This window comes from Chiloscyllium punctatum, chromosome 9 (genome assembly GCF_047496795.1).
Source record: "Chiloscyllium punctatum isolate Juve2018m chromosome 9, sChiPun1.3, whole genome shotgun sequence".
Classification (NCBI taxonomy): Eukaryota; Metazoa; Chordata; class Chondrichthyes; order Orectolobiformes; family Hemiscylliidae; genus Chiloscyllium; species Chiloscyllium punctatum.
The window spans coordinates 116,626,591-116,654,145 of record NC_092747.1 but is presented as its reverse complement, the minus strand read 5'-3'; the positions used below and the strand labels follow the sequence as shown (position 1 = coordinate 116,654,145).

At 43.1% G+C, this 27,555-nt stretch overlaps 1 protein-coding gene across 6 annotated transcripts in view; it reads left to right on the top strand.

The window, feature by feature from the left end:
• Nucleotides 1–27,555, top strand: part of myo16 (myosin XVI) — a 390,437-nt gene that overhangs the window by 297,748 nt on the left and 65,134 nt on the right. For all 6 annotated transcript variants that reach the window (XM_072578153.1, XM_072578149.1, XM_072578148.1 and 3 more), the window contains 2 exons: nt 3,256–3,336; nt 6,679–6,884. In XM_072578153.1, coding sequence (XP_072434254.1) covers nt 3,256–3,336; nt 6,679–6,884 — 287 coding nt within the window. The remainder of the gene's footprint in view (nt 1–3,255; nt 3,337–6,678; nt 6,885–27,555) is intronic.

The following is a 27,555-nucleotide window of genomic DNA, read 5'->3' as shown; positions in this document are numbered from 1 at the left end:
ATCTCTGGGCAGTTTTTACATTTACAGTTGATTGGTTTAGTTGCAGAGTACCTGGCTACAATTTATTGAACAGAAATTCAACAGCAGATCATCAAGTATCCCACATTTGATGGGAGGTGCCACTGTCAGTGTGAACACAGAAAATAGCCCCATTAAGTCTAATTGGCATTAGATTTTTTTTAGCATTTTTCATTTATGAGTATAATTGATAATGATGGCCTGAGAGCGGGTTAATCCATTTATTTGAAAAATGCAGCATTATGTTCACAAGGATGTGAGGGGGAGAAATGGCTTTAAAAGACTGGAGGGGTAACTTTTACATTCAGGGAGTAGTGTGAGTCTGGAATAGGCTTCCAGAGGAAATGGTGGAAGCAAGTACAATTACAACATTTAAAAGGTTAGCTTAGAGTCATAGTCATACAGCATGGAATCTGACCCTTCGATCCAACTTGTCCGTGCCGACCAGACATCCCAATCTGACCTAGTCCAATTTGCCAATATTTGGCCCATATCCTTCTAAACCCTTTCCGTTCATATACTCATCCTGATGCCTCCTATGTGTTGTAATTGTACCAGCCTCTGCCATCTCCTCAACAGCTCATTCCATACAGGCACCACCCTCCTCGTGAAAAAGTTGCTCCTGAGGTCCTTTTCAAATATTTCCCTACTCACCTTAAACAAATACCCTTTAGTTTTGGACTCCCATACCCTGGGAAAGAGACCTTGGCTCTTCACCCTATCTATACCCCACATGAATTTATAAAACCTCTATAAGGTCACCCCTCAGCTTCTGATGCTCCAGGGAAAATAGCTCCAGTCTTTTCGGCCTCTCCCTATCGCTCAAACCCTCTAATAAGACAATGTGTTTGGCAAAGTATTTTGTAACTTACTATTGTGAGAGTATGAAATAGAAAGATTTCACATGGTTTAGAGCATTGATGTAAAAATCCGAGGAAATTGATAACATTTTTCCTGTGGATGTTCTTGAGATGAAGTGTTACAATTATGGATAGAGATTTCACAAATCAAGTATTTATATACCAAAGTTGAGGTGGTAAGTGAATGAGTGCTAGGGATATTCAAGGTTACCAAACCAAGACAGAGCGACTGTTGACAGATTGCTTCTCTTGGTTAGTATGATGGTAACAAGGGAGCAAAAAAAATTAAAATAAGGAGTTTAAAGAACAGATTAGCAAACCATCTGTAATTTTGGTAAGCAAAGCAGAAAGGCAGAACATGTTTCCCTATGGTGAGAGGTTGGGAAGTGTGGGTGTCTGAAAGGATCTCGCTGCCATTCTCCATGAGTCGTTAAAAGCAAGCATGCAGGAACAACAAGAAATGTGAAAAGCAAACATTGTGTTGGGACTCAGTTCAAGAGGATTTGAGCATAGAAGTAAAGATGTCTTGCTACAGTTGTATAGAGGTTTGGTTAGATTTTACCTGGTATGTCAAGTGCAGTTTTGTTCCCCTTCTCTCAGGAGTAATATACTACCCATAGTGAGAGTACAGCAGAGTAATCCTTGAGATGGTGGAATTGTCAAGGGATTGAGGAATCCTAGTCTGTATTCCTGGGGTTTTGCAGAACATTTTGAGATTATCGATTTTTGAGAAGACTTTTAGCTCAGGTTGGTGCTAAGTCTGTAAGTTAGCTCGCTGAGATTTCGTCACCGTACGAGGTAATATACTAGTGCTTCACCAGAGACTCTCACTGATGATGTTATCTAGTACAGTGATGAAACATCTGAAAACAATCCTTCAAGCCCAGCGAGCTAACTTTCAGACTTATTTTGAGATTATCTCATTGAAATTTACAGAATTCTTACAGGACATGACAGGGTTTCCCCATGCTGGTGACTTTAAAACTAGGATACAAAATATAACAGGGAGGTAAAATGATTATATTAAAAACATTTGAGAACCTTACACCCTTGATTTCTCTGACAGCATTGTACTCTTGTGATCCTAACTCCGAAAACCCATGGCAGTTTGTATCTGAAAGTGGTAAGATCTGAGAGCTATGGTTTTTTCACTGAACATTGGCTCATATAGCTAAAAAATAAAATAAAGGTAATGCAAAGCAGAGGAATAACACTCAAACTCTCAGTTAGGTGTTTTACAACACTTTGGACTCACCACGAGTTCAACAGCCTGAGATCCACTTCTGACACAAAGCCATTAATCTGAAACCTTGGGCAGAACTTTAGCATCTTTGAAAATATTCTTCTGCAGACAACAAATGTGGGTACTTACACCCAGTGGTGAGGGCGAGAAGACTTGTCCACCTGTGTGACAGTATGAGCGGAAATCTTTTAACTGGCTGTCTTTGTGAGTCCCTTTCCACTGAAGGGTGGCAGGTGGTAGGTTGCTGGGGCTGTAAGTGTGGAAGGCCAGGAGACCTGAGTACTGTTCAGGCATCAAGGAGAACTCAAAGACACCTCAGCATGAAGGTCTCTTGCAAGCATTTGTCAAACTTACTAAGGATAATGGCCAAAGCTAACAGGCACCAAGGAGCAAATGGAAACCTCTCCAGTAGAGTTATTCAAGCTGCAGATTGAGCCATTCCTGTCCATGGCTCTATCTCGTTTCCTGCCACAGTCCAAAGATGTGTGGGATGGATGATTTGGCCATGCTAAATTGTCCACAATGTTCAGAGATGTGTAGGTTAGGTACATTAGTCAGGGGTAAATGTAGAGTAATAAGGTAGGGGAATAGTTTGGGTGGGATACTCTTCAGAGGGCCAGTGTGAACTTATTGGGCTGAAGGGCCTGTTTCCACACTGTGGGGATTCTGTAGGGATTCTCTAATCCATTAGGAAATGGTGCCTTCTACTCTGACGGCCACCCAATCTGTGTCTTCCCAGGCTCAGCAATCAGTAGACAGCAATTCAATTCCATGGACATTCTAGTGGAGTCTTCCTAATTTCCCCAATCTCTGCTCATTGATACCCTGCTGCTCCAATTAGGTAGCTGTCATTAGGAAAGAGATAGAACAGGCCATTCTAATTTCCTTCCCAGCTCCAACTTTAACCACTTGTCTGATGGTCTCATAAGATCCCAGCCTGTAACTCTGCTTCTCTCTGCGTAGATGCTGAACAATCTGCTGAGTATTTCTGGCCTAGACTATGCTTTTAAATTTCATTTTGAATCCTCAGCATCCACAGAATTTTGCTTGTGAAAAATATATTTGGAGCTGAATCACCTATCTGACGAACCAATTCATCTATTTTTAAATTGTATTGTCTTTCCTTTCTCTAAGTTCCTGAAAAAGAAGACAGCAGCAACATTTCTCCAACGTCTAGAGCGGGGTGGGCCCACAACACTGGCTTCTCAGCTGAGGGTATGTATTTTAGAGCAGCCAGTAATCTGGAATGAATACAATAATTTTATGTTCATTATGTGTATTAAGCAACACCATTTCACATTTGAGAACATAGCATGGTTTTAAAGCAGCTTTCTTGCTAAAGTTATGTAATGAAAATGGATTTTCTGATTGCTTTACATCACGATGAATAATAAGGTTTAGAGTTTTTGAAAAGATTGTAGCTTGGCTTCTGGATGAGATTGTAGATTCATTCATCGAGCTTCGCTAGGTGACATTGTCAGTGTGTCTTCTGTGTCAAAGCTGCTCCTTTAACAAGGTAATGCTGTCCTTGGCTTTTTTTTCAGAGAGGTCATAAATGACACCGACTCCAAAAAGTCTGGGGTTAAAGGGTTTTAGGGCCAATTTGATTATAGTTAACAGACACTGCCTCAGCCAGAAGGCTTTCAAGTTTAAAAAAAAAACCCTTGTACAATGTGGTAAAAACAATGACTGCAGATGCTGGAAACCAGATTCTGGATTAATGGTGCTGGAAGAGCACAGCAGTTCAGGCAGCATCCAAGTAACTTCGAAATCGACGTTTCAGGCAAAAGCCCTTCATAAGGAATAAAGGCAGTGAGCCTGAAGCGTGGAGAGATAAGCTAGAGGAGGGTGGGCATGGGGAGAAAGTAGCATAGAGTACAATGGGTGAGTGGGGGAGGGGATGAAGGTGATAGGTCAAGGAGGAGAGGGTGGAGTGAATAGGTGGAAAAGAAGATAGGCAGGTAGGATAATTCCGGACAAGTCATGGGGACAGTTACTGAGATCATAGTTTAGAACTAGGGTAAGGTGGGGGAAGGGGAAATGAGGAAACTGTTGAAGTCCACATTGATGCCCTGGGGTTGAAGTGTTCCGAGGCGGAAGGTGAGGCGTTCTTCCTCCAGGCGTCTGGTAGTGAGGGAGCTGCGGTGAAGGAGGCCCAGGACCTCCATGTCCTCGGCAGAGTGGGAGGGGGAGTTGAAATGTTGGGCCACGGGGCTGAACTGGTCCTCACTCTTAACAATTTCTCCTTTGAATCATCCCACTTCCTCCAGACCAAAGGGGTAGCCATGGGCACACGTATGGGCCCCAGCTATGCCTGTCTCTTTGTTGGCTACGTAGAGCAGTTGATCTTCCGTAATTACACCGGCACCACTCCCCACCTTTTCCTCCGCTACATTGATGACTGCATTGGCGCCACCTCGTGCTCCCACGAGGAGGTTGAGCAATTCATCAACTTCACCAACACATTCCACCCTGACCTTAAATTTACCTGGACCATCTCTGACACCTCCCTCCCCTTCCTGGACCTCTCCATCTCCATTAATGACGACCGACTTGACACTGACATTTTTTACGAACCCACCGATTCCCACAGCTACCTGGATTACACCTCTTCCCACCCTACCTCCTGCAAAAATGCCATCCCATATTCCCAATTCCTTCTCCTCTGCCGGATCTGCCCCCAGGAGGACCAGTTCCACCACAGAACACACCAGATGGCCTCCTTCTTTAGAGACCGCAATTTCCCTCCCACGTGGTTAAAGATGCCCTCCAACGCATCTCGTCTACATCCCGCACCTCCGCCCTCAGACCCCACCCCTCCAACCGTAACAAGGACAGAACGCCCCTGGTGCTCACCTTCCACCCTACCAATCTTCACATAAACCAAATCATCCGCCGACGTTTCCGCCACCTCCAAACAGACCCCATTACCAGGGATATATTTCCCTCCCCACCCCTTTCCGCCTTCCGCAAAGACCGTTCCCTCCGCGACTACCTGGTCATGTCCACGCCCCCAAACAACCCACCCTCCCATCCTGGCACTTTCCCCTGCCACCGCAGGAACTGTAAAACCTGCGCCCACACCTCCTCCCTCACCTCTATCCAAGGCCCTAAAGGAGCCTTCCACATCCATCAAAGTTTTACTTGCACATTCACTAATATCATTTATTGTATCCGTTGCTCCTGATGCGGTCTCCTCTACATTGGGGAGACTGGGCACCTCCTAGTAGAGCGCTTTAGGGAACATCTCTGGGACACCCGCACCAATCAACCACACCACCCCGTGGCCCAACATTTCAACTCCCCCTCCCATTCTGCTGAGGACATGGAGGTCCTGGGCCTCCTTCACCGCCGCTCCCTCACCACCAGACGCCTGGAGGAAGAACGCCTCATCTTCCGCCTCGGAACACTTCAACCCCAGGGCATCAATGTGGACTTCAACAGTTTCCTCATTTCCCCTTCCCTCACCTCACCCTAGTTCTAAACTTCCAGCTCAGTAACTGTCCCCATGACTTTTCTGGATTTATCCTACCTGCCTATCTTCTTTTCCACCTATCCACTCCACCCTCTCCTCCTTGACCTATCACCTTCATCCCCTCCCCCACTCACCCATTGTACTCTATGCTACTCTCTCCCTACCCCCACCCTCCTCTAGCTTATCTCTCCACGCTTCAGGCTCACTGCCTTTATTCCTTATGAAGGGCTTTTGCCCGAAACGTCGATTTCAAAGCTACTTGGATGCTGACTGAACTGCTGTGTTCTTCCAGCACCACTAATCCAGAACTTGTACAATGTGGTCAGTTCTCCCAGCTCAGTTTTACTCTGGCTTGTTTTGAGTTTTAGCAGTAGTGTGGAAAAAGCTGCTGGACCCAAAGAAGCAGATCCAGGGTGGTACACTCTCTCCCTGATTTTACCTTTCATGCTAAGGGGTACTTATGGGGATCGTTGCAAGTAACTGGAACAGCATCATTAAGTTGGGATGATCTGTTGGGTTTTTGGATAGGAGAAGTTACTTTGTATTCTGTTCCCTTTGTTTGTGTTTCATTTAATAATCTTGTAAATAAATTCTGTTTTGTTTAAAACTAAGTGGTTTGCCCAGCTGCACCCCTCCTGGAATATCTGCATTACACCTGCTTAAAACAACTAGCAAAGTTAGGGTCTGAGCTCCCTCCTTGAAATGTTTTGAGGGGTCTGGCCTGGTGCCTAACACTTCTATAAATTGTTGGTGTTCTATCCCACCTGGTATTTATGTGCCTCTGTTTGTTGCTACTTCCATTTCTGTATCTGAGTGGTCTGTATATGGGGTCCATTTCAATGTGTTTATTGTTTGGATTCCAGTTGGAGTACCAAATATCAGAGGCGTATAAATACCAGGCAGGATAAACACTTTCTCAAAGACACACTGACGATGTCACACAGCAAGGTAATAAACCGTCTACACCAGCTTAGTGAATGAATGTACAGCCTCAATGATAACTTTGCCAGAAGTAATCTTTTGTAGAAATCCAAATGGAGAAGAAGTATTAAATCTTTCTCTTGGTTTCCTCTTCCCTGTAGAGTTCGATTCGAGATATAATGGGAAAACTCCAGAATTCAACTCCTCACTTTGTCCATTGCATCAAACCCAACACATCCAGACAGGCCGACATGTTTGACAACTTCTATGTATCAGCCCAGTTGCAGTACATTGGTGTCCTGGAGATGGTGAAGGTGATTCGCCATGGATACCCATTGCGGCTATCTTTCAGTGACTTCCTCACGAGGTAGGTGCTTTGTAAAATAACCAAGAGTCATGTTTTGAAGCAGCAAGCTTCTATATGATACCTGCAGTACTGTCTAGGTTTAGTTTACACTGATTATTTGTGATGGGAAAATGCCTTTGTTGTTTATACTCGAAGGAAAAAAGTTTGCATTTACTTTAATCCTGCTTGTGTACAGTTCTGTGTGATGTGTGAGTAAGAAGCTTGAATTAAGTGTTACAGTGTGGGGTGAAGCCATGTCTGTTATGCAGGATGATAGGATGGGAAAGCAGGCAGAGGTGGGGATTGTAACATTCGGCACCACTTTACCCCATACCCAAACTTCTTCCCCTGCTACTTCTAGTGCTTTGCCGCTGGGGAAGGAGTCAATTTACCTGCCCATCCATGGCCAATTAGGGCCTTGTGCTAGACAATTAATAGCTATTTACGGGTCCCCTCCTGCCCTGACTGTGATATTTTCTGCTCTGGGGCAATATTGAACCGATTCCTCAGCTCTCTCCGTTTAATGGGCCAGGCTCAAGGAAGAGGACCTGGCTTTGCCCTCCCCCTCCCCCATTCATCACCACCTTCCCTTTGCCTGATGCCTTACCCACCCCACCCTCCCCCCACCCTTCCCAAGTCTTGGCAGCCTAGTCCCATCAAGACCCCAGATTTACCTCCAAGTCCAGCTTGATCATATTGAACCATCCCTGAAAGTTCAGAGTGCTCACAACCCTTCTGACTGCAGGTGAGGTGGCCAAACTGAGGGAGTCCAAATCTGCGCAGGTTAGTTGTATTGGCCATGCTAATTTGCCTGTAGTATCCAGGGATGTGCAGGCTAAGTGGATTAGCCATGGGAAATACAGGGTTAGAGGGATAGGATAGGAGAGTGGGTCTGGCTAGGATGCTCTTCAGAGGGTTCGTGTGGACTTGATAGATCAAATGGCCTGCTTCCACAATGTTGGGATTCTATGTATCTAAGGCTAGACACTGACATAACCTCAGAGGTGAGAACCCTCTCTCCAGTGTAAAATACTCAGTGGGTGCAACTTAATGTCTCATCATAAAACACATTTTAAGGGCTATCCAGTTCACTGTTCCTGATTGGAGGGACCTCCCCACCATTTCTGATCGTGTTTTGATGGAATAATATATTCCAGAACAACATAATATTGTAGTAAATGTGCTCCATTTAATTTCTGGTGCGTCTACCTTTACCCAGGTATAGAGATGCTCTGGCTTTTGGGGTCTGAGAGATTTCCTCAACAAAGTGGTTGGCAATGATGAACTTGGAAACAAAATGCACAGAGATAGGTGGAGGTACAGGTCATATTCTGGAAGCAGGAAGATTACAGAAGGATATGGACATGCTCAGAGAGTGGACAAAGAAGTGGCTGATGGAATACAATGTGGGACAGTGTGATGTTATGCAATTTGGTGGCAAGAATAGAGAAGTAGACTATTTTCTAAATGTTGGCAGGAGCCCTTCATCAAGTCATTCCTGATGAAGGAGTCCTGCCTGAAATGTTGATTTTCCTGCTCCTCGGATGCTGCCTGACCTGCTGTGCTCTTCCAGCCCCACTCTAATCTTGTCTTTGATCTCCAGCATCTGCAGTCCTCACTTGCACCTATTTTCTAAATATGGAAAGGCTTCAGAAATCTGAAGCACGGAGGGATTTGGGAATCCTGGTTCAGGATTGTCTTAAAGTTACCATGCAGGTTCAGTTGGCATTTAGGAAGGCAAATGCAATATAAGTATTCATATCAAGATGGTTTGAGCAGAAATGTACTGCTAAGGCTGTATAAGGCTTGGCCAGACCACATTTGGAATATTGTGACCAATTTTGGGCCTAGTATCTGAGGAAGGATGTGCTGGAATTGAAGGGCTTTCAAAGGAGGTTTACTGGAATGATCCTGGGGAAAAAAGGGGTGTCATGTGAGGAGCAGCTGAGGACTCCAGGGTTTGTGTTCAATTTAGAAAGATGAAGGAGGATCTGATTGAAACTTAGAGAATACCGAAAAGCCTGGATAGAGTGGACGTGTAGATGTTTCCATAAATAGGTGAAGCTAGGACCTGAGGGCGCAGCCTCAGAGTGAAGGGATGACCCTTGAGAACTGAGATTTGGATGAATTTCTTCAGCCAGAGGGTGATTAAGCTGTGAGATCCATTGCTGCAGAAGGCTGTGGAGACCAAGTCGTTAAATATATAGGTCGGTTCTGGATTAGTGAAAGGGTCAAGAATTACAGGGAGAAGGCAGGAGAATGGCATTGAGAAACATATCAACCATGATCAAATGGTGGATCAGGCTCAGTGGGCCTAATTCTACTCTTATATCGTATGCCCTTCTGATCTAAAATGCACTGAGACGTATGCATGCATTCGGTCAGTTCCAGAAAACTATTTGAGTCCTGACTTTAAAATCTAACATTATGTCAGAATGCAGAGAGATATTTGAAGTGGATATGAAGGGTGAAATTCCAACCTATTGCATCTGTCAGAAAACAGATTGAAGTGGAGGTGTTTAGAGTGGTTTTTACACTCTACAAAAGCTTCCATCTTTTTGAATTTATAAGTGTGAGGAGCTTGCAGTGAGCACTTGAAGAAAGGGATTTCCCCTAAAACATGGCTTGTTGAGGTCTGGAAACTTCTGACTCGTCACTCATATAAGGCCATAGGACCACAAGGCACAGGAGCAGAAATTAGGCCACTCAGCCCATTGACCTTGCCCAACCATTCAATCATAGCTGATAAGTTTCTCAACCCCATTCTCCCACTTTCTCCCCATAACCCTTGATCCACTTGATACTCAAGAACCTATCTATCTCTTGAATATGCTCAAGGACCTGACCTCCACAGCCTTCTGTGGCAATGAATTCCATAGATTCAGCGCTCTCTGGCCGAAAATGTTTCTCCTTATCTCCGTTCTAACTCTATTTTACTCTAAGTCTCTGCCCTTGGCTTGTGGTCTTTCCTACCAATGGAACCATCTTCCAAGTATCTACTCTGTATGTTTCAATTAGAACACCACCCGCACCCCCCCCCCCCCCCCAACCCCCCCCCCCCCACCCCCATCCTTCTAAACTCCATTGAGTACAGACCCAGAGTCCTCAAACGTTCCTCATATGTTAAGCTTTTCATTCCTGGGACCATTCTCATGAATGTCCTCTGAATATGCTCCAGGGCCAGTACCTCTTTCATGAGATATGGGGCCCAAAACTGCGCACAATACTCCAAATGTGGTCTGACCAGAGACTCAGTTTACAGCAATTTTATTTTAATCATTTGCTCTTCTATTTGTGATACCAGCAAAGAACACCTTGACAGCATTAGTCAGCACTTTTCTTTAAAGGTTTTGATTTTCAATGGAAATCTCAAAGGCATCATAAGCTAGAAGCATATGTGGAGCAGAGTGCAGGTGGAAGTGGGGCAAATCAGACAAAACTTCAATTCCTCTACCAAATCTGTTCCAATTCATCAACTTCTGCATTTCACTTCACTGCATTATGCGCTGGGAGACACAGATTGTCATTTGGTTCATGTCATTCGCTCAATTAGTGCAAAATTAATGCAAGATTTCTCCTTCAATTTTGGATCCAAGGTCTTCTGGTTTATATGGAACTTGCCAATGAAATAAGTGTGAATCACGTAGTAGCACTTTTGCCGCTGAATCCTAATTTGGGTTCAAATTGCACACAAGATTTTGAGCACGAGGATCCAGCCGATGAGGGGAGTGCTGGATTATTGAAGGTACTGTCTTTCAGCTGAGGCAATAAACCAAGATCCTGTCTGTCACTTCAGAGGAGATGTAGATCACATGGAAGGCAGTTAAACCCAATGTCTTGGTCAATATTTATCTATCAGCATCACTAAATAAACAGCTTATCTGGTCATTGCTGTTCTTGAGAATGTGTTGCAATTAATTAGTTCTCACACTTTTTTTGGTTAAAAATCACAGACCACCAGGTTATAGTCCAACAGGTTTATTTAGAAGAACTAGCTTTTGGAATGCAGCTTCCTGAAGGCTTGTACAGCCAGTGGTGTAACATTATTTTCAACCACTGTCACCTCAACTGGTGTAAAACTCCCATTGACCAGTGTAACCCGAATTATTGTGGCATTACTCCTGACTGGTATAACCTGGATTGGTATATCATTGTCCCTGATTCATGTAATCCCAACTGTGAATTATCTCCCTACCAACCAGTTAAGGTCTTACTGCTGTGACATTCTCTGCCCAGTGCAAACTCAATCCCATTGCATTTTGGAGAAGAGTGGGGAGCTCTTTTGGCCTGTTCAATATTTATCACTGAAACAAAAATCATAACAACATCTTGTCACGTTGACATACTGTTCCTCCATTATGGCAGTGACTTAACCTCAGAAGTAGTTCCTTCGCTTCGGGATATCCTATGTTTGGGTAAGAGGTTACATAAATGCTAATACGCTGCATCGAGGCCCTCAGGACTAGACTCCTCAATATTGACCAACATGCCTTCTGACCAAAAATGTAATTGCTGAAGAAAGTGGTCACACAGCTTTCACAAAGTTTGGTTGGACGGTCTCTTAATACTGTAAATGAAGTATACCAGTGATTTCGTGAGTGTGGTGCTGGAAAAGCATAGCAGGTCAGGCAGCATCTAAGGAGCAGGAGAGTCAACATTTCGGGCATAAGCCCTTCATCAGGAATGAGGCTTGTGGGCCAAGGGGACTGAGAGATAAATGGATTGGGGGATGGGGCTGGGGGGAAGGTAGCTGAGAATGTGATAGGCAGATGAAGGTGGGGGGAAGGTGATGGCGATAGTTCAGAGGAGAGTGTGTAGCAGATAGGTGGAAAGGAAGAGGGATGGGTAGGACAGGTCAAGGGGGTGGTGCTGAGTTGGAGGCTTGGGACTGAAGAGGGCAAATGAGGAAACTAGTGAAATCCACATTGATCCCGTGTGTTGGAGGGTGAAAAGGTGGAAAAAATGAGGCGTTCTTCCTCCAGGCGTGCGGTGGTTAGGAAGTGGAGATGGAGGAGGCCCAGGACCTGCATTTCTTTGACAGAGTGGGAAATGGAGTTAAAATGTTTGGCCACGGGGCAGCGGGTTTGGTTGGTGCGGTGTCCCAGAGATATTCTCTGAAACATTCCACAAGTTGGCATCCTGTCTCCCCAATGCAGAGAAGACCACATCGGGTGCAACAGGTACAGTAGATAGCATGCGTGGAAGTACAGGTAAATTTCTGACGGATGTGGAAAGATCCTTGGACGGAGGTGAGAAAGGGTGTGTGGGAACAGGCTTTGCACTTCCTCTGGGGCATGGATCTGACAAGGGAGTCGCAGAGTAAATGGTCTCTTTGGTTTGGAGGAAGTGGGAGGATTGGGAGGAGAAGTTGTTGAGGGTGAGGACCAATTCATGCAGGCAGATAAGGGTGTTGGTAGAAGGGAATTGGTTGGGACAGCGTGACAGGAATAAAAGGAGGGCTTGGAGGCCTTTGTTCTGGCAGATCGATGTGTACACGGACTGGATATCCATGGTGAAGATGAGGCATTGGGGGCCAGGGAAACAGAAGTGTTGGAGGGGGTGAAGGACATGGGTGGTCTCCTAAACATACATGGGGAGTTCCTGAACTAAGGGAGACAGGATGGTGTCCAGGTATGCAGAGATGAGTTCAGTGAGACAGGAGCAGGCTGAGACAATGGGTCAACCCGGGAAGTCAGGTTTGTGAATCTTGGGGAGAAGGTAGACTCGGGCAGTGAGGGGTTTTGGACTGTAAGGTTGGAGACTGGATGGGAGATCCCCTGAGGCGATGAGCTTGTCAATGGTTTGGGAGATGATAACAGTGATGTGTATACCCCCTGCATTATCTTTCTATTACTTAGTGTGCGTTTTTTTACTTGATTATATTGGCCTCTTGATCAACTGGAATAATTGATCAACCGGTGCATCCTGGTCCCATTGGTGCTGGATAATAAAACATTTGCTGTATCTAATAAAACAGATAGTATTATGGACTTGAAACATGTGTGATGGTGTCCATACTACTGGGATAGAAAGAGCGGGCCCTCTCTAGAGGTATGTTATATTATGCAGATGAGTCATATTGGGCTTAAAAGGTTAACTCTCATCTCTCTCCACAGATGCTGCCAAACCTGCTGAGGTTCTCCAGTAATATCTGTTTTCATTTCTGATTTCCATCGTCTATAGTATTTTGCTTTTAACTGAGTGCCTGAACAAGTTGATTTAGCAACGTCTGCAATATTCTGGGCTTAATTAATAGGACACAGACTGCAAGAGCAAAGAGATGTTGAACTTGGGCATGACATTAGCTAGACTTCAGCTGAAGTATTTTGCGCAGTTCCATGCATCATATTATAGTCTGATGTGAATGTATCAGACAGAGAACAGAAGTATATCCAAATAGCACCAGGGATAAGAAACCTCAGGGATGACAAACCTCAGTTATGAAGATGGATGAAGACATAAGATCTGTTCTCATTGGAGAGAGAAAAAAAAAGCTAAGAAGAGACTTGATAGAATATTTGAAAATCATGAGAGGTTTAGACAAAGATTGAGAGAATGTTCCCATTCATAATAGAAATAAAAACACAAATTACTGGAAAAACTCAGCAGTTCTGGCAGCATCTGTTGAGAGAAAGCAGAATTAACATTTTGGATCCAGTGGCCCCTCATCAGAATTGGAGAAATAACATTTCCACACAGAGGGGTAAGTAAGATTGGGAATGCACTGCCTGGGAAGCAGAAAACAATGTGCAGAGTTGTGAGAAAAAGGCAAGAGAGTGGTACTCGTTTCACTGTTCAGAAAGACAGTGAAAGGCTGATGAACTGAATAGCCCTCTCCTTCACTCTTAACAATTCTGTGAATGAACAAAAGTGAATGTCTACAAGAGAGTGGAAGACATGAGAGTTTGAATGTCAAAGACATTGAAAGTGCAAGGAAAAAGAAGATGGTATCAAGAGGATCCTGTGAAACCTGAAAGGGGTCCGAAAAGATTTACAAGGACATTGCCAGGCTTGGAGGGTTTGAGCTATCTGGAAAGGCTGAACAGGCTGGGATGTTTTCCCTGGAGTGTCAGAGGCTGAGGGGTGACCTCATAGAGGTTTATAAAATCATGAGGGCATGGGTAGGATAAATTGACAAGGTCTTTTCCCTGGGATGGGCAAGTCCAGAACTAGAAAGCATAGGTTTGGGGTGAAAGGGAAAAATTTAGAAGGGACCTAGACAGCAACTTTTTCACCCAGAGGGTGATGCATGTATAGAATGAGCTGCCAGAGGAAGTGGTAGAGGCTGGGACAATTATAATATTTAAAAAGACAGCTGGATGGGATATGAACAGAAAGGGTTTAGAGAGATATGGGCCAAGTGCTGGAAAATGGGCGGCACGGTGGCACAGTGGTTAGCACTGCTGCCTCACAGCGCCTGAGACCCGGGTTCAATTCCTGCCTCAGACGACTGACTGTGTGGAGTTTGCACGTTCTCCCCGTGTCTGCGTGGGTTTCCTCCGGGTACTCCGGTTTCCTCCCACAGTCCAAAGATGTGCAGGCCAGGTGAATTGGCCATGCTAAATTGCCCATAGTGTTAGGTAAGGGGTAGATGTAGGGGTATGGGTGGGTTACGCTTCGGCGGGGCGGTGTGGACTTGTTGGGCCGAAGGGCCTGTTTCCACACTGTAAGTAATCTAATCTAATCTAATTAGTTTAGGATATCTGGTCAACATGGACGAGTTGGACCAAAGGGTGAGTATTTGTGCTGTTCTTCTCTATGACTCTATGATTCTAATGGGATGAGTAAACTACCAAAAGACATGTCTGTCAGAAATGTAGATGCAACCTGAGAGTCATTTCCAGCATTTACTATCCAGAACTTGGGAGCTATGATAATGATGTGGAGTGGTTGAACTCGATCTTGATTTTGGAAAGTGATGAAGAGCTGCATCAGGAAATAAGCTTGCGATCTTTGAGCTTCTACTGAGCTTTGTAAAAGAGCAAACATACATTGACATAGCATCCTGTCATTGCAATAGGATGCATTAAAATGAATATAATTACCTCATAATATATTCACAATGAATATTTTACTTTTGAAATGTCACCTCTGACTATATTGACATGCAAAAATCCTCATAATAGCAAAACATTCAGTTGATTAATTTTTGGTGGGAGAACCATTGGTCCAGGTACTAATGGAACTCTTTGAGAAATGAAGTGGGACAATTTACACCCAATTAAGCAGTTTAACTTTTTACCTGAAAAATGTCTTTGACAGCAGCATTCCCTCAATCCTACGCCAATCTATCAGGCTGAACAGAGCGCCTGCTTATCTCACCTGCTCCATTCATGCAACCACCTAAAGATCTAAAGTAGTCACTTGAGGAGCCATTGTATGCACACTGTAAAATTAGGTCAGCTCCTTAAGATCTCAAGGTGTCTGTAAGGATCTTGAATGATTTTCATTCACCTAGTAATAACAAGAAACTGAAATTGGTGGAGAACACAGCAGGGCCACATCTGTGGAGAGAAAATAGTTAATATTTCGAATCGAGAGACCCATCTTCCAAACTGAGGCCAGTGTCTTTTCAAATGTTACAACGGATACTATCAGACAGAAAGAAACGAGGGAACAATTTTAAGATGTTCAAACCTAGATTTTGGACATTTGTTCCCTTGAGGTCATTCAAACTGTTTGCATGTTTTGTTTGGTTTCATTTTACAGTAAATATCCTGTGTGTTGCCTGCACAGTGAACATTGTAAGATAAGAAGACAATATTAGTTTCATTGAAGCTGAAGCAGTGAGATAGAAACTTATTGTAATCTGATCTCTGGATCAAAGCCAGCTCCCACCTTCCCTTGCCATATCATCTCATGGTTTTTTTTCTAGCCTAAAAAACACAGCAACAATATGTTCTGCTGTTCATCAACTGCCAGCTCTCTTGTCAGGTTTCACTGGGAGCTGAGTAACAGAAGCTGATGTTTGTGACTGAACCCTGGTGTGATACACAGTTACAGCGTCATGCTGATGTCGAACCACAAAGACAAAAGCTCTCTCAGGGATTCTAAGAGCCGAGTCATGTTGGTTTCAATCTGACCTCTGACTTTTCCATATCAATTAGCTAAAGTGAAACTTGGATGAGTTTCATTTGTAGCTGTGTGCTTTTTGTTCACAGCGAGCGCATAGAGGCCTTTTGCAGCTTTTTTTAAAAACACTGAGAGTGATCCTGTCTGTCGGAACGAACAAGGGTCGTGTTACCCGAGGTAGAAACAGATGAAGTTTGTTTTATACATCAACGCAATAATCATTGACTTTGGCTTGTTTTGCACAGGCCTGCATTGTTTGTTGTGACTATAGTGTTGTTGATTATCACAACAAAATGTTGACAGAAATGATTCAACCTTCTCCCTCCACCCCCCCCCCCCGAGTAAAAGTGGCATGGCCTCCTTTACAGTATAGGTGACACAAGCACAATCAAAACATCACTTATCAAATTGGTGGCTGGTAAGATAAAGAGTTCGGATATTGCTGGATAAAGATAAATTTTTTGAAAGCTTTTAATCTTTCACTCATCAAGCCAAATGCCAAGAATCTTTTTTTGGGAAATTAGTTTTGGAAACACATTTATTGTTGGACATTGAGGACTGCAATCGGACCTACAGTCGAACCTACAATCGGACCTCAGTTGTTATGAGCAATCAAAGGGATATACTTTTGAAACAATCTGTCAGTCTTTGGAACATACAACTTATGTATCTATTGACTCTGAAATTCATAGTAGGTACTCGTTTATGTGATATTCAAAATGTCTTTCTGGCTTGACAGAAAGATTCTGCAATTGGACAGCATGTGCTAAATTATCCTAAGTGTGCAAAGAAATTGCACTAGCAACAAATTTAAGAATGTCAATTCCACTCACAGTATAGTGTTCTTGTATGTATTGGAAGTTGCATAAATGAGTGCACTGGGTCCTGTTCTTTGTAGACAGAAAGAACATGCACCCATATTGTGCCTGCTTTGACACAACAAAACAGGGAACAGCCTCTCTCCAGTTCATTTCTCTTCGGTATAATGCTTTAACTAATCAGAGTTAACATGGCTCGTTTAAATGCAAACAAAGTTTGGCAGTTAACTGCCAATCATCATCAGATAACAGATTCTCCATTCCAACACCACTACCAATCAGAATCCACTTCCCAACCAATCGGCATTTTCTTCTCATATAAGATCAAGAGATTAATATTTCTTTAAATTGTTCTGACAAACACAAGATGAAAAACTTTGACAAAGCACACCTTTAGAGGTGGCACGGTGGCTCAGTGGTTAGCACTGCTGCCTCACAGCGCCAGGGACCTGGGTTCGATTCCAGCCTCGGGTGACTGTCTGTTGTGGAGTTTGCACATTCTCACCGTGGGTCTACGTGGGTTTTCTCCTGGTGCTTCGGTTTCCTCCCACAGTCCAAAAATGTGCAGTTCAGGTGAATTGGCCGTGCTAAATTGCCCATAGTGTTAGGTGCATGAGTCAGAAGGAATGGGTCTGGGTGGGTTACTCTTTGGAGGGTCGGTGTGGACTTGTTGGGCCGAAGGGCCTGCTTCCTCACTGTAGGGAATCGAATCTAATCTACTGATTGATACTTTACAAACTCTTTCAAGACGTTAACAGTTGATGTTTCAAATTCAACCACAGAATGGCTGTGAATTTGATTGTTAGAAAAACGCAAATTATAATCCCTGGTTTTACAATTCCAATTGGATGTCAGACTTGTTCAATGCAGGTCGTGTCGGGAATCTTCCTTGTTTGAGCTGCCCTGTAAATTCTCTGAAGGATACTCAGAGTGATTTTAGAGTCAAGTCTTCTACACACTGAAGCACACCACCTAAACCAATTGGGCATGTGAGTAGGAACTTCTACTTCTTCCTTTGCTGAAAAGCAAAAGCACAGGACTTTCATTTATAGAATCTTCCATAAACTCAAAATGTCACAGAACTTGCAATTGCTGATATACCTTTTACAGAGTAGTTTCGTTGTAGAGAACACTGTTATTCAGTTGTGCAATTCAAAGCTCCAGCAAGGTGATGACCAAAAAGTCAATTTTAATAACTGTGTTTGAGAGAGTGACATTAGGCAGGACACCATGGGAACACCTCCACTCTTCAAAATGTGCTGAAAACTATTTTATGTCGACTTGAGAGCGCAGATACAGCCTCAATTTGATGTTTCAACCAAAAGACAGAACCTTAGTACTGTACCCAGAGAATTTACTGGGGCAGCTCAAACAAGGAAGATTCCTAACGCGACCTGCATTGAACAAGTCTGACATCCAACTGGAAATTTAAAACCAGGGATTATAATTTGCGTTTTTCTAACAATCAAATTCACAGCCATTCTGTGGTTGAATTTGAAATATCAACTGTTACATGTTAAAACAGTTTGTAAAGTATCAATCAGTAAAGGTGTGCTTTGTCAAAGTTTTTCATCTTGTGTTTATCAGGACAATTTGAAGAAATATTAATCTTTTTATCTTATATAAGAAGAAAGTGCTGATTGGTTGGCAAGTGGACACTGTACAATATAGAAGATTCAGCCTGGGCTATGCATGTAAGTCACTAGAGTACAGTGAACTGAGTTAATCCTCGTTGAGAGGTTAATGTATTACTATTAAATCCAGGCTGACACCTAGATTTGTGTTTGTGTTCTTAATGGATCTCATGCCAGCATTGAAATTCCTTGGAAAGATCCTTAAAATTTTCCAGCCAGACAGATCGATTAATAATAGTTCTTTAAATGCAAAAAAATAGTTGCGTTTGTACCTCTTAGGCCTCTAAGAGCCTCCGAATTTTTGCTAGCAGGGAAACTTGGAGTTGCTCTTTTTTTTCAGAATATCATTCTGATACACATTTACATACAAATGAATCTTATTATTGGCCCCAATCAAGCAAATTTGTTCAGGAACATGCTTCCTTTGCTGTGAGGCAACTCAAATCCTAGGCCACCATTGCATTAAATAAAGGAGCTGCTATCTCAACAGATTATTAAAATGAACAAAATGAAAAGGCATTTTTACAATTAAACAATTTGCAATTGATTCTAGTCCAAAGGACTACTGTTGATTATATAAATATAACTGAAAACCAGTTACTATCACAGTCTCATTTTGGAAAGTGAGGCAATGTCTAATGAAAAGTTCTATTTGGAGCATTGAATGAATAGGAATAGATTCTGGATTAGTGGTGCTGGAAGAGCACAGCAGTTCAGGCAGCATCCAAGGAGAAGCTCCTTGGATGCTGCCTGAACTGCTGTGCTCTTCCAGCACCACTAATCCAGAATCTGGTTTCCAGCATCTGCAGTCATTGTTTTTACCTCCTGAATAGGAATGAAATGAACCACTGAGGTACATGAGAATAGAATTTGGACAAAATAACTCTTTGGCAAAAGCTTCATCAGGTCAGTTCTCTAATTGAGCCCATATTAAGGAGATTTTTCTGGGTTCGTACTCGGCTCCAGTGAATGATCTGGGTGCAGTTTAACATCAGAACACACAGCAGTCCATAGTTTGTGCCTGTAAAGAATACTACATAGATTTTCAGCTGATTTTCAGACATGCCACCCTACTACACTGTATGCATTACTGTTCTTGATGAAAGTTGCTACCACTGCCACAGAGTCATAGAGATGTACGGAATGGAAACAGACCCTTCGGTCCAGCTTGTTCATGCCAACCAGGTATTCTAAACTAACCTAGTCCTATTTGCCAACATTTGGCCCATATCCCTCTAAACACTTCCCATTCATATACCCATCAAGATGCCTTTTAAATGTTGCAATTGTACCAGCCTCCACTACTTCCTCTGACAGTTCATTCCATACACACATTACCCTCTGTGTGAAAAGATTGCCCCTTAAGTCCCTTTTAAATTTTTCCCCTCTCACCCTAAACCTATATCCTCTAGTTTTGAACTCCATACCCTAGGGAAAACAGCACCATATCCATGCCCCTCATCATTTTATAAACCTCTATAAGATCATGCCTCAGCCTCCCACACTCAAGGGAAAACAGCTCCAGCCTATGTAGCCTCTCCCTATAACTCAAACCCTCCAACCCTGGCAACATCCTTGAAAATCTTTTCTAAACCATAAGTTTCACAATATCTGTCCGATAGGAGGGGGACCAGAAGTGTACATGATATTCCAATATTTCTCTCGAAGTGTACCTACTTGGTCTAATGTAGTAGAGTATTCTCTGGTTCAACTAGAAGAGTTTTGTATGGTTAACAAGACATAGATTATTGAATGTGAACAACTACTTACAGGTTACATTGTTACAGAACATTGAAGATGTTAGATCTCATCCCTTTGACACTATATGTTGTTGTAGCCTCAATTCTGTATATCATCATAGTGGGTGGTACTTATAACAATGCCCAATATTAACTCTTTCAAACCAAATATAATATCTGGAACATCAGATTCCACTTCAAATGATTCTTTGTCAAACAGAGAGGAATATCGGTTGATATCCTCCAGATTAGGATAATAAACATTTTCTCTCACAACTCTGATACAATAGGGTCATTTTCAACTTGTCTTCCTGGATGCTATCACTGCTGGGGAGATGCATCAGCTTTATCAAACAAGCCTAATTTCTACCCCACTGATTCCAAGGAGATGACATTTAAGCAAGTTTTACAACATGCAACAGTGAGGTTATCAATCAGGCTAAGTTGTTGATTTTTAACTCTTCTTTTCAAAATAGATAATTTCATATTTCACACATTTGTCCATTTGTCATTCACTTAACATATCTTTGTTTTTGTAACTTCTTTGCATCCACTTCAAACTTACCTTCCTCCCTCTCTTTGTGTCATTGGCATAGTAAGTTTGACAACCACACCTCCTGTCACTTCATCTATGTTATTGATAAAAATTGTAAACAGTTTAGGACCCAGCACCAATTCCTGGATCTCATTACTCATTGCACCTAGGCAACCTTAAAAAAAATTAGTTTTTGTGTACTCTTTAGTTACTGTTAACCAGCCAATATCATTTCCATGCCAATATATAGGCCATGAACTTTTATTTTCTACAATAACCTTTGATGTGGTACTTTATCAGATGTTTTCTGAAATCTAAGTATATATACACTCATGTTCCGCATTATTCAGCATAAGTGTTATCTCCTCATTGAGCTGCAATAGTTTGGTCAAATATGATTTCCTTGTCATTTTGACTTTGCCTGATTGCTGCAATGTCACTAGCTAATGTCATTACAGGGTAACCTTGATTATCTGAAGGTGATGGGCGGGCACTATTTCATTCGGATAATCAATTATTCGGTTAATCGATTAAATGCCCTTCTTCTGACGCTCAGAGTTTTTAAAGTCTGCTCCTCCTTCAGGAGACTGCGGCAGCACACAGCGTGAGACCCTGCCCTCGCCCCCAACATCACTCCCCCCCGCTCCAACCCCATGCAACATCGCCCCCCACCCCCAACACCGTGCAACATCGCCCCTCCGTCCCAACCCCGTGCAATACCGACCCTCCTCACCCCAACACAGTGCACTGCCCCCCTGCCCCCAATATACCGCCCCCCGCCCCCAACACTGTGCAACACCACCCCCCACCCCAACACTGACCCCCAACCCCAACACTGACCCCGTCCCAACACTGTGCAACACCACCCCCCCCACCCCCAACACTGCACCCTGCCACCAATACCACCCCCGCCCCAACCCCATGCAACATCGCACCCTCTCCCCAGTCCCGTGCAACACTGCGCCCCCACCCCAACACCATGCAACACTGCCCCCCCACCCTGACACTGCCTCCCCGCCCCCAACACCGCCCCTTGCCCCCAACACTGTGAAACATCGGCTCCCTCCCCAACACTGTGCAACACCGCGCCCCCACCCCAACACCGTGCAACACTGCCACTCCACCCACAACACTGCCCCCTGCCCCCAACACCAACCCCACCCCTAAAACTGCCCCCCGCCCCCAACACCGCCCTTCACCCCCAGATTCATGCAACATCGGCCCTCCGCCCCAACACCGTGCAACACCAACCCCCAACCCCAACACTGCCCCTGCCCCAACCCCGCCCCCAACCCCGTGCAACACCACCCCCCCGTCCCCAACCCATTGTAGAATGATTACAAGTTATTTGAATATAATGCATGTTTAAAGACTTCAAAATACAAGCTGAAAATATAGTCTCATTAATCCTAAAAGCAGCTCTTTACACCAGAGAGAATTTCCTTCTCTATCACCTATATACAGCTTAATTTTACAATAACTTTAACTCCTGAGAACATGACACCCTCTTCCTGGACATCTTCACACTACAGAGTTTACTTTCTCAACTTTAAATAACCTCTTCAGGATTTTAAGCAACGCACTTTTGGTTTGGAACTTTTACACTAAATTCCTTACACTGAGATAACCTATTTTAAACAAATCTAAATCAACTTTTCAATTTTTCAGAAGCAACTGCTTTACACATTCAGGTTCAGCTAAAAAGTCTGGAGAACTACCCAAACTGAAACAAAAGAAAGCTCTTTTTCCCAAGCTATGATGTTTACCCTAATCTAAAGAAAAGATGTCAACCACTGATGATACTAATCTACTGCAATAGCACATGGATAGGTCAGCAGAACGGACAGACAAGTGGCAGATAGAATTTAATGCAGAGAAGAGAGAGGTGATGCATTTTGGCAGAGATGATTGGGATGTCTGATAATATATGAAAGGTGCTATATAAATGCAAGTCTTTTTTGAGGTCAGTACTTTGTGGGTGGCACGGTGGCACAGTGGTTAGCACTGCTGCCTCACAGCGCCAGAGACACGGGTTCAATTCCCGCCTCAGGCGACTGACTGTGTAGAGTTTGCATGTTCTCCCCGTGTCTGCGTGGGTTTCCTCCGGGTGCTCCGGTTTCCTCCCACAGTCCAAAGATGTGCAGGCCAGGTGAATTGGCCATGCTAAATTGCCCGTAGTGTTAGGTAAGGGGTAGATGTAGGGGTATGGGTGGGTTGCGCTTCGGCGGGGCGGTGTGGACTTGTTGGGCCGAAGGGCCTATTTCCACACTGTAAGTAATCTAATCTAATCTACTTATAATAAGTTGGGAGAAATGCAAAGCAGATTGCTTACTGGCTATTGCCAATGTTCATTATTAGATCATATTAAAAATTGCTGTATTTGGCTTTTGTGACAATTTTTAACACAAGTTTTTCATTAAAGAAGTATAAATTTGCCTGCTCAGTGTGACAATTTTCCAATGTATAAACAATTTAACCTACATTGTGAAAAGTATATTTCTCTTAAGTAGAGTGTAATGTTACATTCCTTATGAACAGCTCAATTAGTTGATAACCATAACCCAAAAGAGCAGATCCAGACTGATCTCTCAATCTGTCTTCATTTCATTGACTTACAGTTAAAGCTTTTTCTTGTGGAATGAAACACCAGCATGAACAGATGGTCACAGTGTAACCTGTCCTTTCACTGTGACATTTCACCTCATGTTTCTAATGGTTATCAGGACAGGATGCCTTTGTTTTCCTCTCCAGTTTTAGTCTAATAGACTAATGCATCAAGGATTTGAGACAAAAGGCTGGCTTCAGCATTCGTGGAAGCAATTTTTGGTCCATTTTCTTACTCTACTCCTCTCCAGGCTACATTTCCACCTGCATCACTCATCTTGTGTTATTTTATTGATGTTTAACTTTCTTCATGTTTTAACTCCAGCAATGAGCAGTCCATATGGGCAATATCACTGCAGATTTGATTCCCCTTTCATACCAACCTTTTCTCTCATATCCTTTCCTAAGCATCCTAACAAAAGTTTCCCCATTAATTATGATGCCTGCCTTTCTACACCAAAACATTTTTTAAACCGCTGTTTTAGTTTTAAAGGGCATGCCTTCTGAAAATTATAAGGACTGAGGTGAATATGCTTGGATAATTATAAGATTGTTGAAACTTAACCATTTTGTTTTCTTTCTTAATCATTAATTTCAATAGAATTAACAAGCAGGCATACACAAAGCATTTTATGCTTATTGTTGGGAGAGTTGCCTATTTCTCAGTAATACTGGTTATTTTTGGAAGACCAGCCGTTCTCTCTCTCACTTGCCACCCTGTACCATTTCTGCGCTTCAGGATTTGGGTTCAAACAAGTTCGATCCTGGCATCATATCACCTGACTAACAATACAGAAAGCAAGATGCGCGCAATTTTGGAAAGCCAACTTGCCTTCTGATAAAGACTAAGTAAAAGACACTTGAGGCAACCAAATCACCAACTGGTTCAGAATTTTGCTTCCCATGCAATTTTGTGCTGCCCAAAGAAAACAGCTTACCTGAAGAAAGTGCACCGGCACAGTTTGCATTACTTCCCGATATTCAGGGCCCTCTGTCTTTGGTGGCTGCGACTCTCGAAAGAGGCAGTCCCACTTATTTGTGAAATGTTTGCATGGTTCAAGTTGTGTGGGATCCAATGCCTGTGGCACTGAAGGTCATGGTTGCATTGAATTCCTAAGGTTCAGAATCATTCCAGGCATCAGCTGTCAGCTCCTGTGGTATATTGTAGCCATCAGCTCCTCAATGCACCAGGCTCGTTATTGGATGCAATGTTCAGAAGAGAGGACAACTACAACAAGGTCTCCAAAATACTGACAACAGCCAAACCCATGAGACCAAAGAGATGTGAGGCTATTTTTGGATTCCATAAAGTGCAAGAGGCAATCAATTATAGACATGTGACTGCCAAGGCAGCCTATAGGCCAACCTGCCGTGTTTGTGAACTGAAGGATTTCATTTCTCTGCTATGTAGCTTGTTTGTGATCATTGTCTGTAGACCACGCAAGTGTACCCAAGGAGTAGCCATGAGACTTCAGTCCTCAGGTCCTCTCTGGTGCCACAACTCTGCAGCACCAGTGGAACTGGTGAATTGGCTATTTGAAGCTGTCCATTAAAAAAACTGGCTGATGCTGCAGATTAGATGTTTGTATGCTGAAGCACAGAAACTGCACAGGGCGACTGTTGAAAAAAACTATTAGTCTTCAAGGGAAATGAGATTCCAGGGCAACAGTGCGGACCAGTTCATGTCTCCCTGATTGTTGTTTTGTTTTGTGTGGACTATATAACTTGGCACTCCATAGTGTGGGCAAGCTGGCAGGTGATAACATTGTAGACTGGCAAGACTTTTCAGATACAAAGTCCAACATATCTCCAGTAATAAAGGTCAATGTAGTCCAAATATGGATCAACAGACAGATAAGGTATGTGTGAGTCCCAAATACTAAGGTAATTCATAGAATAAATTAGAGGCTAATCCGCAACTAGGTTAATAAAACTCCACCTTATGTGCATCAAGCCTGATTGATAATACATTGACAACATCCCAAAGCTGCAACATCAACAGGATTCTCCTTGAGGGAGACTCTGAGGTTCATTAAAAGTAAGATTGTACTAGTTGGCCTCTCAGTATCATATAGCTGTGGCAATCACAAAGATAATATCATCATAAAAGATCACAAAGTAGATCAGAACATAAAACTCAGCTGAACACATTAAAGGTCCACACATGTTGACCTGTGTGTATTATTAATTTAATTATCTCTTTAGTCATGCTGTGGCAAAAGATCCTCCCTTTGCTGTCAGCTCCACTAGTAGGTTATTGGCTTAATGCCCAATTGACCTGGAGAACCATGGCATACATCTAATGCTGTGTCAACCTCAACATGATGAGGGTGTATCGCACTGGCATCATTTCTTGAACCTATTGTCAATGTGATGACTTGCAGATCTGTCCGTACATCCAGTAAACCCTGCAAGTGTTTCTGCATCTTGCTGTCCAATCTCACAATGAGGACAAGAGGGAGATTTAAATGACTCCAGTTGACTGCTCTACTATCATTGTCTGGATTGGCATTCCCAGCTCTGCTAAATCTTCTGCCAACTCCATTTGGTTATCCAACTTTGGTCACATCACAGGTGACTCCAAAGGAACATCATCTGCTTGGGACACATCATATTCCTGCTCTCCTATACTCTTGGATTGTCAGAGCCTTCAACAGATTCTCGGCTTTTCGTGTGGTGCTTGAGCCAGTTCACATTACAATATTGACCAACATACACATACACACCAATGTGTAAGAAAGATTGGGATGGTGCACTCTTTGAGGTCCCCTTAAGTTCATCAGAGGTCCCTTGGGATTTGTGGCTACTGTAATAAGTATTTAACCTGTTGAAGAGGAAATGACATTGAGTAGCTCTCAACACTGTAGGTAAAGATTGAGCAGTACCGTAACAACTTGGCAAAAGGGAGGCAATGGCCTAGTGGTATTATTGCTAGGCTCTTAATCCTGAATTTCAACTGATGTTCTAGGGACCTGGGTTCTAGTCCTGCCAATGCAGATGGTGGATTTTGAATTGAATAAAGAAAATGAAATTAGGTATCTATTGATGATTATGAGACCATTGTCAAATATCAGGAAAATCCCATCTGGCCCAATTATTCCTTCAAGAAAGGAAGTCTGCTATCATTACCTCATCTGAACTACATGTGACTCCACACCTGCAGCAATGTGGTTGACTCTTAACTGCCCTCTGGAATGGTATCATTTATTGTATCAAACTTATATCATTCACAACAAAGTCACAACAAAGAAAGGAAATCAGACAGACCATCTGACATCGATCGAGATACCAGAAAAGAAAACAGCAGTAACGGACTGCAAAGTCCTCCTTACGAACATCTGGGGGCCAGTACCAAAATTGGGACAGCTGCCTTACAAACTAGTCAAGCAACAGCCTGTCATTGTCTTTAAGGTATGATTCCGTGAGTATGACTATGTCCCAGACACCACCATCACCTTTCCTCTATAGATCATGGCCCACTGGCAGGACAAACCCAGCAGTGGTGAGGGCACCATGGTATACAGTACAGTTTTAAAACCATTTAAAACAATATTAAAATTATTAAAATACCTAAAAATCTTATTAAAATACCTTAAGATTTAAAACTAATTAAAACAAAACTATTTAAACTATTTTAAAAATACGTCGATAGGAGATATTAAGAGTCCATAAAAATCCGTAAAAGTTCAAGGGTCAAAGATAAAGTTGGGTTTGTGATATTCTGTGCTAACGATTTAAATTTCACAATCCCGAGGTCTTTCATTAACTCAGTGTTCTTTCTGAACCACTTCCCTCAAGCTCCTATCACAAACCCATAAAAAGATGCCCTGGGTATCCTCACAGTAACTACAGAACCCACAAAGTCTAATGGATTCAAATTAAACGTAGACAAGGAAAATTCCTGCTGATTACCATGTACCATCATGAACATTGAATAGCACTTGGAGGAAACACTGAGGGTGGCAAGGGTGCAAAATGTATTCTGGATGGGAGATTTCAGTGTCCACCTCCAAGAATGGCATTACTGATTGAGCTGGGTGGGTACGAAAGGACATAGCTACTAGGCTGGGGTCTGGAGCAGGTAGTAATAGAACCGTCAAGATGGAAAAACATACTTGACCTCATCCTTATCAATCTGCTAGTGCCAGATGCATCTGTCCATGACATTATTGGTAAGTGTGACCGCTGCACAGTCTTTGTGGAGCTGAAGTCACACCTTCACATTGATGATACCCTCTATCGTGTAGTGTGGCACTATCACCGCGATAAATGGGACAGACTTTGAACAGA